The sequence below is a fragment of the Anoplopoma fimbria genome, chromosome 5 (assembly GCF_027596085.1).
Source record: "Anoplopoma fimbria isolate UVic2021 breed Golden Eagle Sablefish chromosome 5, Afim_UVic_2022, whole genome shotgun sequence".
Classification (NCBI taxonomy): Eukaryota; Metazoa; Chordata; class Actinopteri; order Perciformes; family Anoplopomatidae; genus Anoplopoma; species Anoplopoma fimbria.
In genome coordinates this window covers 4,118,740-4,134,334 of record NC_072453.1, presented here as the reverse complement: position 1 = coordinate 4,134,334, position 15,595 = coordinate 4,118,740, and the positions used below count along the sequence as shown (strand labels likewise).

The window sequence follows — 15,595 nt, the reverse complement described above, 5'->3', positions numbered from 1 at the left end:
TTATTCAGGTATTTCTCAATACAAAGCTCCATGTGGCTCTGTAACATCAATAAACCATACCACATATATATATATATATATATAAAATTACTGTCAACAAACAACATTATTTGCCTCTACACTATTATAGTAATTGTGTTGCAGAAGATTGGACTCAGACGTAAACACAGTGAATGGCACTGTGTTTCTATAGCAAGCAAGGCTAATGTTATCTGAGGTTCTGGCTCAGGCAGATGATACAAAGAATGAAATGCGGATGAAAAAAAAAAATCACGTTGATCCTCTTTAGTTAAACAAACAGGATTGACCTTAGACTCAAAAATCAACCTCCTCTTTGGAACAAGAAGCAACAAGGTATGCATTTTGATTAAGCTTTTAGCTGTAGATTGTTAATGAACATGTTATATATATTTTATATATTTCACATTTTATGGAAACAGGATTGATGCCACTTGTGTCTGTGTGCTAAATGAAGCTAGGGCCATCAGCCAGTATTGGCTATAGCATGAATACTGGCAAAAAGGGGGCAACAGCTAGGATGGCTTTGTTCAAAGTAAAACAATATATATATTCACCAACTAGAATCTTTAATTAACTTGTTAAATCTTGATTGTTCACGCCTTACAATAACGAAAATGTAAAAAGCAACAATTAGTTTTAGTTTTTTTATAGTGAGTTATGTGCAGGATTATATTTTAGCCTGGTCAACGTCAACCTGAACTCTTGTCATCACCATGAGGTTGCCAGGCAACAATCTGACACGCCAGGCTTCCCGCTAGCCCTCTCCTGCTGCTTCCAGTCTTTGTGCTAAACTAAGCTATCAATATCGATCTTCTCATCCAACTCTTAGCAAGAAAGTTACTACGAATATTTCCCCAAATGTTGAACTGTTCCTTTAAATGCAGTAAATGGTTCTTTAAAGTTAAGTTTTACGATGCTCCAGTTTAAGATGATTTGTTATCTGCTGGGACCATGGCACCTTTTTGACGTGTATCATCGCTTACACACAGCAGAGCACTGAAAGAGGCGGCACTCACCTCTATGAGTTTGCGTTCATAGCTGGCGGCCAGCTCCTCGATGTCACCCATGGACTTATTCTGTGGGACCGGAGCCTGCTCTTCACTCGGCCTCAACATCGACATGGCTGCAGCAGAAAAAGAGAGAGAGAGAGAGAGAGAAGGGGGGAGAGAGAGCACAGCTATGTTTACACAGACGTACAGATAAGCGGCACGTCGATAACACACACTGCGAGGAACAACTTTTCTCTCAGCTAATTAGAAAACAGTACGTTTGATGCCAATTATGTGCATTGTGTAGTCTTCTGTAGCGAGTTGTGACACCTGCGGTTGTTTGATGCTTTCCTTTTAGCAGCATGGAGCCAGCATATCTATATAACGTACACGTAATCAGCCAGGCAAGAGCCACCAATTTATTTATGTCACACACTGAAGTAGATAAGACTCATACAAACAGACACCCGGAGAGAAACACCCATAAGCACCCACAAATCCTCAAATGCATGCACGCACACATTCTTGTATATACATTTTAACATGCTGCAGCAAACACACACACACACACTTTTCCTTCTGAGAAAACTTCTGACTGTTCTTTCAAAATGATAAAACACCCCTACTCTCACCATGGCTGGTTTTACTCTGACTCTCAGTTCAGACTGAGCTTATTGTTTCTCTCCACCACCGTAGCTCGCTAACCAGCTGAAGTCATCACTGCGGAGCCTAAAGCGTCGCATCCGAGGCCATAAACATCAGCTAATCGGGTTCCCTCCCAAAATAATGGCACAACTTAGCAGAAGTCCGGGCTCTGGATACTTTTTGGCGGTTTGGAGACGGATTGCTTCTTCAGCTAAAGCAAATTAAATCCGTTATTTCAGTGTCACCATACAGTACACAGCTAACACATAACACACAGGCTTTAGGTGGGTGAGAGGGGGGAGCTTTGGGAAAATAAAGTACAGCGGTAGAAATTCAGCATTGTCCAAAGGCTGCACAGAACCCAAAGAAACATGCAGCGGGATGTCACCTAGGAGAGGAGTTTTTTTTGAAAACATAGAGTTGGACTGTGATTAGAAAGAATGTGAACCCCCTGCTAGTGTCTGGATGTCTAGACAGAGTGAGGCAGGTATTGACGGAGGAGGTCGCCTCATTGTAGTTCCAAATAGACGGGACCGTAGGGGTAAACAGCTGCTGAGAATCAATAGCAAGTAACTAAGAGCACTCTTGGATAAAGGCAGCCTAGTGGACTCACACACACACACACACACACACACACGCACATACTCTATATGTGCATTCTCAGAATAATAGATTGGCCTTCCTGGTGAGACTTTTAGTCCTTTCACTGCAAGTTATATCTCAGACATTGTTTGCATCTTTGTATGTTTTGTGGTACAGGGTACCAGCATGGCTTCAGGGAATTGAATTAGGTAAAAAAAAAAAACGAGCCCTTTCACCTTTCAAAGCCACTTTTCCATAAGCTCAATGGAAATCATTATGAGTTTTTTTAAGAATATTCTTTTTGGCATTTCTCGCCTTTATTGGAGAGATGAAAGTGTAGAGGCAGACTGGAAATTGTGGGGGAAGTGAGAGGTGTATGGCATACAACCATGTCCCACGGCTGGTATCGAACAGGGAGATGTTGTGGTTACGAGGTTACCTACGCTTTCCAGGATGAGAATTATATGATGGAGAAATCATACAGTTAGGGATGGGCAATCATGATCTAAGAGAACCATATTCTAGGTTTAAATATGTGAATTGCACATCAACTTTAAAATAGTCTGTGTAACCACAATGAAAAAGTTTATGATGGTATGAGAGAAAAAAAAAAGGAAAATTCTCACAATAGGCATTTCTATTTGATAAATTAGGAAAATATAGCCGATTAATTATTTTAAAATGGGTTTTGTTTTAGTATTACTTCAGACCCCTCAATAGAACAAACAAAACCATGGATAGACATAAATAGAACATACACGTACAAAGATACAAACGTCAAACCAAACCAACAAAGTTCAGTTACGCTACAAAATAAAATTACTGGCACAGCAAGAAAGTTTTACACACACACACACACACCCACACACCACACACACCACACACACACACACACACACCACACACACACATATACAGAGGCTGACAGAAACGCTTTATCATGGCTCCTGCAAAGGGCCCCGGCAGCACAGCAATCCCCCGAGCTTATCTTTGGCCCACCAACAGCACTGTACTGTAAACCTCAGTCAGCAGCCTAATAGCCTAGACAACTATTGTACACGCACATACACACATGAAGAAAATATATACATAATGTACAAAATACACACATACACAAAATAAATGGGAACAATGGCATAAAAGGCGGGAAATAAACACTTGAACACGCGCACACAGAGAATTGCTGACGGTTGCTCTTACGGAAACAAATTTGACTGTTTTTTTCCACCCTTAAGTTGGATTTCTGTTACCTGCCACATTGATAGTCTCTTAATAATGAAACATATACGGGGTGGGTGGGCGAACGACCGAGAGAGAGAGGGGGGGGGGTGAATTGGAGAGAGGAAGGGGCACAGGCAGGTGTTCCTGACTCCAGGAAATGTCGCAGACAGCTGGTCTGTAAGAACAACTAGCAGCTGTATGTGTGAGCTGGCAGGGCTCAGCTGCACTTTGTGGTAGTTTACTCATATGTAAACATGTAAACAGTCCTTTCACTGCTTTGGAAAGTTTGGAGATCTCAGAGTGTTATTGATTGCCTGCAACCCTGGGCAACCCCACTGGGACTTTGTGTGAGTGTCTGTGTGTGTCATGTAAAAAAATGTCACAAATGTTGAGCTACGTATAAGCAATATGCTGTGTTGCAAATACAAACTGCTGCAGAAAGCCTATTAGATCATATTATGAAACTGTTTGTGTGTGTGTGTGTGTGTGTGTGTGTGTGTGTGTGTGTGTGTGTGTGTGTGTGTGTGTGTGTGTGTGTGTGTGTGTGTGTGTGTGTGTGTGTGTGTGTGTGTGTGTGTGTGTGTGTGTGTTTTGTGCTACACTGTCCCATTCCAGAAGTGTGCATCGCCCCGGGGCTCCACCTGAGCGTGTGCCTCTCCAGAGAAGCCTCTCTCTAATGATCACAGTGTGTGAGATAATTAGCCAGTTTAGTGGGGAAGTCCACTGAGAGAAGGACACACACGGGCCAGCGGCTGCAGCTCCACACTGAGAGGAATTTCCCGGAAAGAGGACGAAGTGTTCAAAATGTTACACCTCCTATCCTTAGATTATTGTGCAATGTTCCCAAACCATCTAGACAAAATATTGTTTTATTTGTTATTCATAACAATGTTTTCCCATTTCAAGGGTCACTAGAAATTATTTCACCCTATAAAAAAAAAATATCTATTGAATTTCAATTCAGAATGTCTGATTCAGTTCAATCAGCTACTGCATGTGACGGTATGAGGGTCACATCTGGACAGATGTCATCCTCCATTGAAACTGTCATCCAGAAATGTTTTAAGGCATAAAAAACATTCTACTAGTAATATTTATTTGTGTCTGATGTCATTTTTTGCTACTTCTTGATGAATTAAAAATATTATATTTAGAAATGCAAATATTGTTTATTCATAAAGTTCCCCTCCTAGACAAAAACCTGCTCCAGTGAAAAGTCCATTCTTTGTTTGTGTGAGCTGCAGGCTTCAAGTGTCCACATTATGCTTGCGTCTAGTAAGTGGCATATTGGACAATGATTAGCTTTAAAAACTAGTTGTGATCAAAAACATGTTTACACGTACACATGTCAAACTGAAATTCTAAAGGCCACATATTGTAAAAACAAACAACAACAACTTGTAGGTCTTTTTTTGGTTATAAGCAGTTCTAGGTGCTAGTTAAGCACTGTGGAAATATCAAAACGCTCAATCCGCAGAAAAAATGCACACAGTCATGACTTCAATAAAGTTTTTGATGTCACAACTATACAGTCACCGCCAGAAGTGCTGCTCAACTCTGTGTAGTTGACACACCCAGTAAGTAACGCTGACTAATCACAGCAAACTGGGATTTGTTGGGGAGGGGTCTGTGAGAGACATGCGCCAAAACTCATATTTATAGGCATTGGTAGACCTCCCTGACATCAAATCATCACCGCATACATTGAAAAGCCTTTTCATATCTTCCCATCCACGGGAGAGGAGAAACACCAACACAGTGATCAATGATATAATGTTGGCATGAGGGTTATGCTGAAAAATATTTACGTGCAAAGAGGATCTTACAAACATTAAAAATAATTGTGTTGCAGTTGTTGCCGATAGGTGGAAGAAATGGATAAAAACCAACATAGTCTAAATGACAGTGCAACCTCATTATGTGCTTATCTTTTAACAGTTTTGCAAGGAAAACATCAACAATGGCCAATTTGTTCAGGTCTTTACTGAATTCCACTGGCTTATCGTCCCACCAATATTGAGACCTTCATCCTTTTGTTTTCCTGGGTTTTGCCTCAGACTCCCAGAAGCACAGAGCTGAAGGACTAGCAGCAATATGGCTATCATACATATATAATGATCTACAATACACACAGAGATGATTCCCCTCAGACCACGAAAGGCCTCACACACATGGCAGACAGAAGGCAGCTGGAGCGAAGCTATTTAGAGAGGCAGGAAAGCAGCAAAACGTGGTTATCAACACTGAAAATACCAAATTGTTCAGGTCATTTAAATCTAAGAATCCTTCCATACATCCTCAACATGTCTGTTGTCTTCACTTGCTGATTAAAGTGATTCTAATTCTGAACCACAGGGCAGATGGTCATCACAGCTTACGGAACAAACAAAGGCGTTCTCATATATATGACGTGTTGAGGGGAAGCTGTTGCAAACGGATCAGGGAACGATTCACCACAGAACTGTGATGGCGAAGGCTGAGACATTTGCTCTCTCTTGAGATCTCGGGGTACGAGAGAGACAGAAGACAAGTCAGTTTCATCAAAGACAAAGAACATGAGTTAGAGTGGTTTGTTCACTAAACCCTTACTCTTCCAGTGGCTTGTCAAAGCATCATGGGCAAGATACAGAACCCCAACACTGTGCCATCAGTGTATAAATGTTTGTGTGGAATGGGTGAATGTTGGCATGTAGTGCACAGCGCTTTGATTGGACGGAACACTAGAAAGGCCTAGCATAAATATAGTTCATAAAGCAGCGGGTTCGTATCCAGCCCACACTGCCTTCCTCTGACACAAAAACAGAAGAGAGGCAGAAACACAGAAATCCTCACATTAGAAGTGACTTGTAACCTGTGAAATCAAGATAAGCCTCAAAAATCCTCTCCGAAGCAGAAGCTTAGAGGGCTGATAATGGCTCCAGAAAGCGGTGCAGGGTTTCTGACACACTCTGCTGCTCCGTCCGTTAGCGGTGAGGAGACGTGGCTGTGCATCCACCGACCCCGAGCACACGGCGGGGCTGGAGAACAAACAAAACGTCCAGCCGAGGCGCTTGTCGAGCCGGAGCGAGCCTGCTAAATAAAACATGTGCAGGGCTCCCCCCTCCACAATAGGACTACTGTGCAATCAAGTGGAGCGCTGCTTGTAACGGTACAGACCCGCGGCACTCACACCGCTGTGAAATTGGAGGCTCTTCTGGATCTCGTCTTCCGTATCTTATCTTCTTATGAAATCGCTCAATCCCTCCCAGCTCCCGCTTCCCATCCTTTTGTTCTTTCTGTTTTTGTGCCCCGTAACTTTCTTTCATCTGCTTTCGCTCGCAGAACATGTTCTTTGTTTTTGTTGAGTCCTCTGCTCTATGAAGTATTGATTTGGTTCTTTTATTTTTTGCTAGTCTTTGTTGCATCTTTCTTTCAAACTCTACACCGTCTGCTCATTTATGCAACCTCCATTCATCCTTTTTTCTCCACACCCGCTTTACCTTTGAAATCTTCCTCCCTCCTTACACCTTCATCATCCTTCTCATTGTCTTTCTCACATCTCTCCTTTAATATATTTTTTTCCCCCATCTTATCAATCTTTCATTGCCGTTCATTTCAACTCAGCTGGCCTGCTGCGCAGTTGTGCTACAGCGGTCCCATGCCGCCAATCATGCATGTTGCGAAGGCCAACCACTTAACGCCATGAATATCAATGGAAACATGCATAAAGAAAAGAGTTTCACACACACACACACACACACACACACACACACACAAGCAGACGTCACTGCAGATTGGAGGTTCAAGGTTCATCTGTTTCTCATTATAAAACTACAAGATCGAAAATCAGGGGAAGGAGACGAAATGTCTTTGTGCCTCGCTGCACTAACAATGGCATCACACACACACACACACACACACACACACACACACACATTCACACACACACACACACACACACACACACACACACACACACACACACACACACACACACACACACACACACACACACACACACACACACACACACACACACACACACACACACACACAGTTGAGTTAATCACGCAGCCAGGCCATACATTGTTGATGTGCTGGCTAGGGAGCAAGCAGGCGGCTGACTGAGTTAATTAAGTGCTAATCAAAAACAATCTTCTTTCGTTTTCTAATCGTTCATAGCTAATTTATCACGTTGCCCTCCTTCAGATAACAGAGGCCTTTATGTATGTGTATTGAGAATGAAAAAAAAAAGGCAGAGATCAGGCCGGTTCACTGCTGTTACATGGGGCAAACAGGTTTTCATTTAAAAGCACGTGAGGGCAGAACGCGTTGAAGCCACTGTTCTCCCCACTCTGATGGCTCCAATCAGGGAGCCTTTGTGTCGGCCCCAGCTCATCATCTGATGGAGAACAGCGCGATCACACACACACACACACACACACTTACTAAATGTTCTGATGCATCTGAATATGAAAGCATCAGATCATCTTGTGAGTAAACTATCTAACAAACTAAATGTACAGGATTTAAACTATGTTCATGTTTTAATTAAATATTTAATCTACACACACAGTAATTGAGAGCCATATGTATAAAAAATATACCCGGAACACACACATGCACACTCAAACCTATCATTTCGAAACCATCTGGCTGATTGTGTGTGTGCTCTACTTTCATTTCAAGGGTTCTCTTTGAGCTCTGTCCTTGGAAGTGTCCAGAATAGCTCCAATCAGAGCAAACCACTGCCATCCACCAACTGTTAGGACCGAACCACAGCCAGCTTCCAGCCTTTTTCACACAGAAAAAAAGGCTGGAAAAGGGCTTGAAACTACTTTTCTTCTGCCCCAGAATTTCCTTTTTTTCCCCCCCGAAATAACACACCGGGTCAAATTATGGCCCAACCCTGTTGAATAGAACTCCAGAAGCTGGTTTTCTCTCCTGGAAATGTAAAAGGTGCAAAATGTCACGATTTGACTTGATTATACGTTTTGACTGTGCGTGGAGCCGCTGCCTTAACACAATGTTATGTTGGTTTCAAAGCAATCAGCTGAATAAGCGTTATGTAAAACGTAAGTGTAAAATCAGACATTGGCAGATGGTGAGGAATACTAATGGACAAACATTTCGCTATTTGCCAGCCATTCATAGTAACAGGAGGAAATGTCGCAGGGCCGGTGACATTACAGCATCAAAAGACGGCCATGACTCACGCAGAATAACATTGGGTAAGAAAACCTCCACAGTGTGTTGGTAAGTCTTATTACACCTATAATCAGCTTTTGTTAATGATAACTTGGGCATAGTCAGTGCAACACATGTTAAAAGTATTTTTGTGACTTGAGACTTGACACTTATTTAAATATTATCGTATTTCCACTACCGCTGACTTTATTATTTGAATATTATGAGATTTCCACTACCAATACAGCTCTTTTAAAGCTCATGTAGCCCTCTTTTAGAATCTTTCAGGTCTTTGTTCTGTTTTTACAGCTTGCAGTGTTACTGTTTTGATTCACTCCCACCATTGTCATCACTTCAACAAGAAGATGACTATTATCCATTTGTTCCCTTTTTTCTTTGTCTCTCATTTGTATATATTAATCACATGAATATAACCATGAAAGGACTGATTCGCTATTTACTGAATTTTACGACAAAGATGCAGTTTCAAAATACAGGGCAGTTGGTTAAATTGTGGGATGACCAATAAGTTTCACTACTTCATCTCCAGTTCGAGAAGACAACTTTATTTTTCCCGCCATGATTTCCTCAGGAAACTAATGGCAAGGTACCATGGGAGTAAAGTTTTCTTTTTAAATAATGACTGTAGTTTAACAAAAATAATAATTCCATATGCAAAAATTAACACTGTAAGCGGACTACTTGTTTACTATAAGTAAATTATTTAAACAGCATTTGTATAGGAATAATTCTGCCCAAAGCTTTTTGATTCTTAAAAGCAGTTGTTCACTCTAACCAAGATCCCTATAAGTGTGATCCACTGTATTTACAGTATAAACCATTAATCTTAAATGGATTACTGAGATCTTTGGCTTTTTCAAGCGCAGACTCATTGCTTTAACAATGACACAACTCCACCCAACACACACTGACCCTATCCCGTTTTTAAGCATACACTGGCTTTACACAACAACAAATGTGAATGTCCTCAAAGTTCTGATTGTCTTACTGATGGACACTATTGTTCCACAATGCAAACAGGTAATTGATGAGCAGCTCTGGTGAAAAAAAAAGAAAAGAAAATGTGAACAATGGTGAGCGAAATTAAAGTGGAAGTAAACAGATTAAAATGTATCACATGTTTGGAAACACATTTAGCTTACTTATTAAGTGTAAGGAGCTTGTGCTCCATGTTTTAAAGGTCAAACCAGTAAAATTATTTCTCCTTCAGGAATCAACAGAAAATCGAAAGCTGTCTTTGTTTCGTTCCCCAACACACACACCTCTAATCGCTGTTACTGTAATGACCCAGTTTAGCTGCCAGGATCAATAAAGTTCATGTGGCGCTCTTATGAGAACTCGGACGATTAAATCTGATTAAAGCTGCGCGTCTATGGCAATATTGATAAAAATCAGTGGGGGGTTGTTTGAACAAGCATGTAATCCAAGTAAACCTGTCACTGTGACCCGAACAAGTTGCAACCCGTTCAACAATCGGTCCGTTTTCTGACAAGATTATTTCATAGGTTTTTCCCGCTTTATCAGGCACGTACCTAAACAAATCTGTGGATGGTTGGCTTTCATCTTTGAACATATGTTTTGAGCGTATGTTCTAAACTGTGTCCAAACCAGCTGCTGCCAACACATATGTGCTATCTAAACGTAACCTGTGTTTTTACCCGCGGCACAGTATGTTCTTTGGTGGTTATTACTTGTATTATCTGCGAGTCTCCATTTTCTCTCTTCTTGTCGCCTATTGTTCCCCTCTGCAATGACCCAGTTTCCCCCGTGGGGATTATCAAAGTTTCATTTTATCATCGGCTCTAATCTGAAGTACTCAGCCTCTGTTTAGCCTTCACACCTCGCAGCATCAAACCAACACTCCGCTGAGGTTACCGAGTACAGCTGTGTGCAAGAAAGCGCGTAACAGTGAGTGGCAGAAACGATAAGATGGGGCGATGCACGGGGAGGGGGTGGCGGTGGGCGGTCAATATTCGGATTATGTGTAGTGGAATGATTTAATAAATATTTATAGGAAGTGTTGAAGGCTTAATCATGAATTCTAATAATCGGAATGAGAACATAAATTGGATAACAGTGTTCCCAAGCACACGTTTCACAGATGCATGTAAAGAAAAGAGACACAGACACACGCACCAACCATTCGCTTCTCAAACCCTGCCATGCAAAATCTCATTTCACTAAATTAAACCTGTAGAAAAAATATATATATATTCCCTGCATATTTGCTACCTTGATGGCTTAAGTTTTCCACAGGGGAGGCTCAGAACTCAGAAAAATAAGCTGTTTTGTTATGGCGGTCCAAACTTTTTTTTTTAATACAAAAATTGTTTTGTTTTTTTTCCTGCAAACTGTAAATTCACTTCACCTCAACATGATATGTAGTTATTGCAGTTAACTCAGACACAGGGAAAGGAATTATATAAATGACTCTATGTTGCCCAAATGTTGCATGATTAGGAATTCAACTTCATTAGCACCTTAAAAACAAAAACAGAAATGGATATAAACTTGCCAGATAACTCGTTCCTCTAAAAATCTGCTCCGCTGCACAATAAGATTCTATGGTAAGAAAAAAAAAAGACACAAGTGAAAATAAATACTGTTCTGTTTTAGAAGTCACAACATGCACAGCTTTATTTAACAACTAGGTAACAGTTACTTCAGCAGCTTCAGCAGAGCTATTATCATTTCTTTTCCTAGGATGGTGAAGTGAATATTCTATTAAAATTCTAATTATCTAGGCCTGCGTGCAGTAAGAAGATTAGGTCTCAGCTAAATCTCTGCCGTGACAGAGTTTCACTTGTTTCGTTGCTCGATCCGAAACGACCATCTCTCCACCTGACAGTGGGTCTTAAAAGGTATGTCAATGTATACTGAAGGACAGGAGACAGATGTGTGTGAGCAGGTGCCTGCGACTGCTGATGAGTGCGTTTTGAGGAGGGGATGAGAAGAAAAACCTAATTATTGCTGTGATCAAAGCAATTATTAGGAAAAAAAAAAAAAAAAAAAAGAGAGAGATTGACCCAAAAACGTCTGAGCTGGAAAGCATCACAGCTCAATCTGCTGCATCCTATTAAAAGAGGTATCAAACATTTACAGATCGCTCACACTCTCGTGCCTGACAATGCTCCCACATTTAGAGAACCAATTGCATGAAAAAACGGGAAGGGTTTTACTTCACCTTTCACCTTTCTACTCACAAAGTGACTCAAAAACACACAACATTAATTGATTTTAAAGGACTTACAACAAAGCATAAAGGCATTTATATTTAGTTATGCATGAAATATTGTGTGCACATTAACGTGTGCAAAACCTCTTCACATGTAGGTGTCATATTCCTAGACAGATCGGGAACAAAGTACTTTCACCAAAGCAAAAACACTGCAGTAAAAGAGGGCTTTAACATCCACAGTAGATGATTTGTTATTCATATAGAACGTACACTTCATGCATATTAAAGTCTGTGATCTTTACTGTGCATTGCTGATTCACACATCGAAAAAATAGTGCTGAGAATTGCAGTGTTTTACCAGAAATGCAATTTCAATTCTCCAAAGTATTTATATGATGTGTTGATGTATCAGGACTTTATTCTGTAAAACCTGCAGTTAAATTCAAGTTTCAATGCAGATTTTCATTCAGTGCCTCAGTAATGGTGGAGGGTTGAAACACAATTTCTTTATTGGAAGCTTCAATACAGGGTCATTGCACCCCTTTGTAGTTCACTTTGGTTGAAAGTGGGTCTTTAATTCAAATAGGCTCAAAATGAACCTAAGAGGAGCAGCATTGTTAGTCAGCCAATCAAAATGGCACAAATTACTGAACTGATATGGCTTCTTTTGAACAGGGTCAATGCTTGTTAGTTTAAAGAGCATGTTAAAACACCAATGTCTGTTATTTTCTATAAAAGCCCACACACTTGATCAATAATGAAAAAAGTTGTTAGTCCCCCCCCCTACACTGCTCCAACATCAATAAATTAGGTTACAAACAGTAGTTGATTTCTTTTCCAAAGAAAAGCCAAGAAAAATCCAACTACTGTGATGCTGAGGTGACGTAGTCTTTCGGTAGATTTCTTTGTACCCTGTTTCTTTTAAATCTGATGATTTCCCAACCTAATCTGGATAATTTAGCAGAGGTGAAACTCTATACATCAGAGCACGGTGAGCTTTCATCACTTTCTTTGTGGATCTCTGTGAACCTTCATTGGGCACAACGTTCTGTACGCGCTCATATTCCTCCTTAGCTCAGAATTGTGTTACTAAATCCCAATGTGTCCCCAACGTTTAATGTGAATTTACCCCCATGTTTAGACGTGTCCACTTATGATTGGACCACCAGTGAGACATGTTAGCGACTAATAGACCCTTTTACAGCTGACGGCAGGAGATGGTCACAGTGTTCGCTGGAGGCAAAACAAAGGAAAGACTGGGGGCATGAATCAAATCAGAGTAGTGGGCTAATGCACATAGAAAAGCAATATTACATACATTTGAGATGATTAGCTGTGATTCAAGACTCTAGCGGCTACAATATCGGCAAAGTGTTTAATAGATGGAGAGAAAATGTTGCTATTAGTTTAGTTTAGCCTCCTGCTAACCTCCTCAGCTGCCACGGTTGCTGCACCGCAGCAGGCTAAATTATTACAGATGGAGAGAAATGTAGGCTAAACTATTAAAAAGATGAAGATATGGCCTGCTGTTGCGCCTATTTTCTGTAACCAGTGTAGCATCAATGCATGGTGGATATAGAGTACTGCAGGAATGAGTCCTTAAACCCGAAAATGTTTTGCATTTTAGCACTAACAGTTCTGTCGTCTCAAAGTCAGTGTTTTTTTTAAAATAGGTTTTTGGACAGAAGCCTGAAATAAGGTCCGTAGTTAACAAAATCTTAAAATAATGAATGTTCTTCGATATAAAATAAATCAGTAAATATCCCTCTCGTGAATTTTGGAGCTTTTACACGTTTTAAAAAGAAATGTTGCTAACAAGTTGATAAATAAGACTACAAAACTTCATCACGCTGACTTGTCCGCCTTTACAACCTCTTAATAGCGCTCATGTGATGGTGATGTAGTTCATAACCTTAGCTTTGTGTGGTGTCATTAGTGAGAATCATCTCGCTGAACAAAGCTTGTAAGTTTCATAAACGTTTTGCCTCAGAGCTTGTTTTCTGCAATAATTCAAAATCCAATGGAAAAATCCAATTGGCTTTTTGTTTAGGGTATCAGTGGGATGCTAACTTCTGGGGTTGGCCTACAAAAAAACCTAATTCCTGCAGCACTCTATTAGCAAGCTTACTAGCGGACGGCTGGCTACTTAGCTAGCATGCTTAGGTAACACTCGTGGACCAGGAGAGTGAGCGGCATATTGAGAGAAACTTTTTCAGCCATTATATAAAAAGCCAGCCAACAAAACGAGCAAACGTTTTTATGCTTCCTCATCCAAGCGCCCCCAACAAAAATAAGAGATGTGTTTACTAGAGGGGTGAATCTTTAGGTACCTCACTATTCGATTCAGAGAGCTATGTTGCGATCATAAAACCAATTAAAATTGTGCCTGTAGCAGCATTCTTGCTGTAAAAACACCGACATCAATATGTTCTGAATCCTTTTAAATAAAAAACTGTCCTTATTCACAAATAAATAGTATAGACTTATTTCAACCAAACCCTCCTGTTATGGGAATTCTGTACCAGCTCTCATAGAATAAGAACAATTTCTCTAGACAAAGTCTGCAGTTACTAGATTCTGTGGCAATGGATGTCCACGCATGTTACTGCTATCCTACCAGCTTTCCTTAGTGATTCCATGACTTTAACTTTGTTTTCATTGTAGAGCGTGTGTAAAGCTGTGTCTGTAAAAAATGTAAAGATGGAAAGTTGTATCTCGGTATCTCATAGCTCAGCCTCCCTCACCAAAACTCAGCTACTATTTAGCCTAGTTTAGAACGTAAACGACGCTGATGTTTTACTTCTGTTGCATTCAGGGGCAGCTGTAAGTAACGGACAGCCGGGTGTCACAGAGTTATTACAGGCGATCATTATGTTGAGGATTGTGTTATGCATTTTCAAATATTGAGTTTGCATGGGGACATAATCTTTCAAAAGAGAATCAGGATGCATCTAAGAATCGATTTCCCCACTACCCCTAGTGTTTACAACAGAAAAAGGGGTCTATATTACATTACATTACATTACAGTCATTTAGCAGACGCTTTTATCCAAAGCGACTTACAGGAAGATATGTCTATATGTCTATATGAACAGGGACTTAAACAGAAAGCGGGAAAAGCTTCAGAACTGCTATCAGCCTTTCATGCCTGGACATCATTCTGTCTATTCCCATGCCAACATAAGGTTCTTATTTCTTGTCACGTCTGCTTCCTTATCCTTCCTTGGAACACTGTGTGATATCATTACATGCACAAACGAACACAATCTCACCTTATTCTTGATTCTCACCTCCTAACAGAAAGCAACCAAAACATCTGAGAAAGTAAATACGTTTAATTTGCATGGAGAGTGCCTTTCTCATAATTTTCTTTACAGCTGTACACTTCTCCCCTGAATAACAAACAGACTGAGCCTCACACACAGAGAGGCAAGCAGTGTTTTTTAGAACAAACATTTTCAGCCAACGTACAAGGCATTGGAAAAGTTAAGTTACAAACTAGAGTTGCATCCATAGAGACTTCACTATATATTTTAAAAACTATGATTAATCTATGTCGGTCAATCTGGCACAGTCTTTGTTCTGAAAGTAGACACAAAACAAAGACAGATGTCTGCACAACAACAACAAAAAAAGCAGAAACAGTTTTAAGCCAAAAACAAAGACACTCTGTGAGAACAGACCTGGTGAAGTTTACTTTTAAGATTAAAAAAATCTTTGTAGCATCTTGCTTTGGTCTTCAATGTGCTTCTGACAGAACTAAACCTGAGTC

At 40.4% G+C, this 15,595-nt stretch overlaps 1 protein-coding gene across 1 annotated transcript in view; it reads right to left on the bottom strand.

Annotated features, from left to right (window-relative positions):
• Positions 1-15,595, bottom strand: part of snx29 (sorting nexin 29) — a 133,650-nt gene that overhangs the window by 65,501 nt on the left and 52,554 nt on the right. Inside the window, exon 15 of the mRNA XM_054599218.1 lies at positions 1,038-1,144. Within this exon, the coding sequence (XP_054455193.1) occupies positions 1,038-1,144 (107 nt within the window). The remainder of the gene's footprint in view (positions 1-1,037; positions 1,145-15,595) is intronic.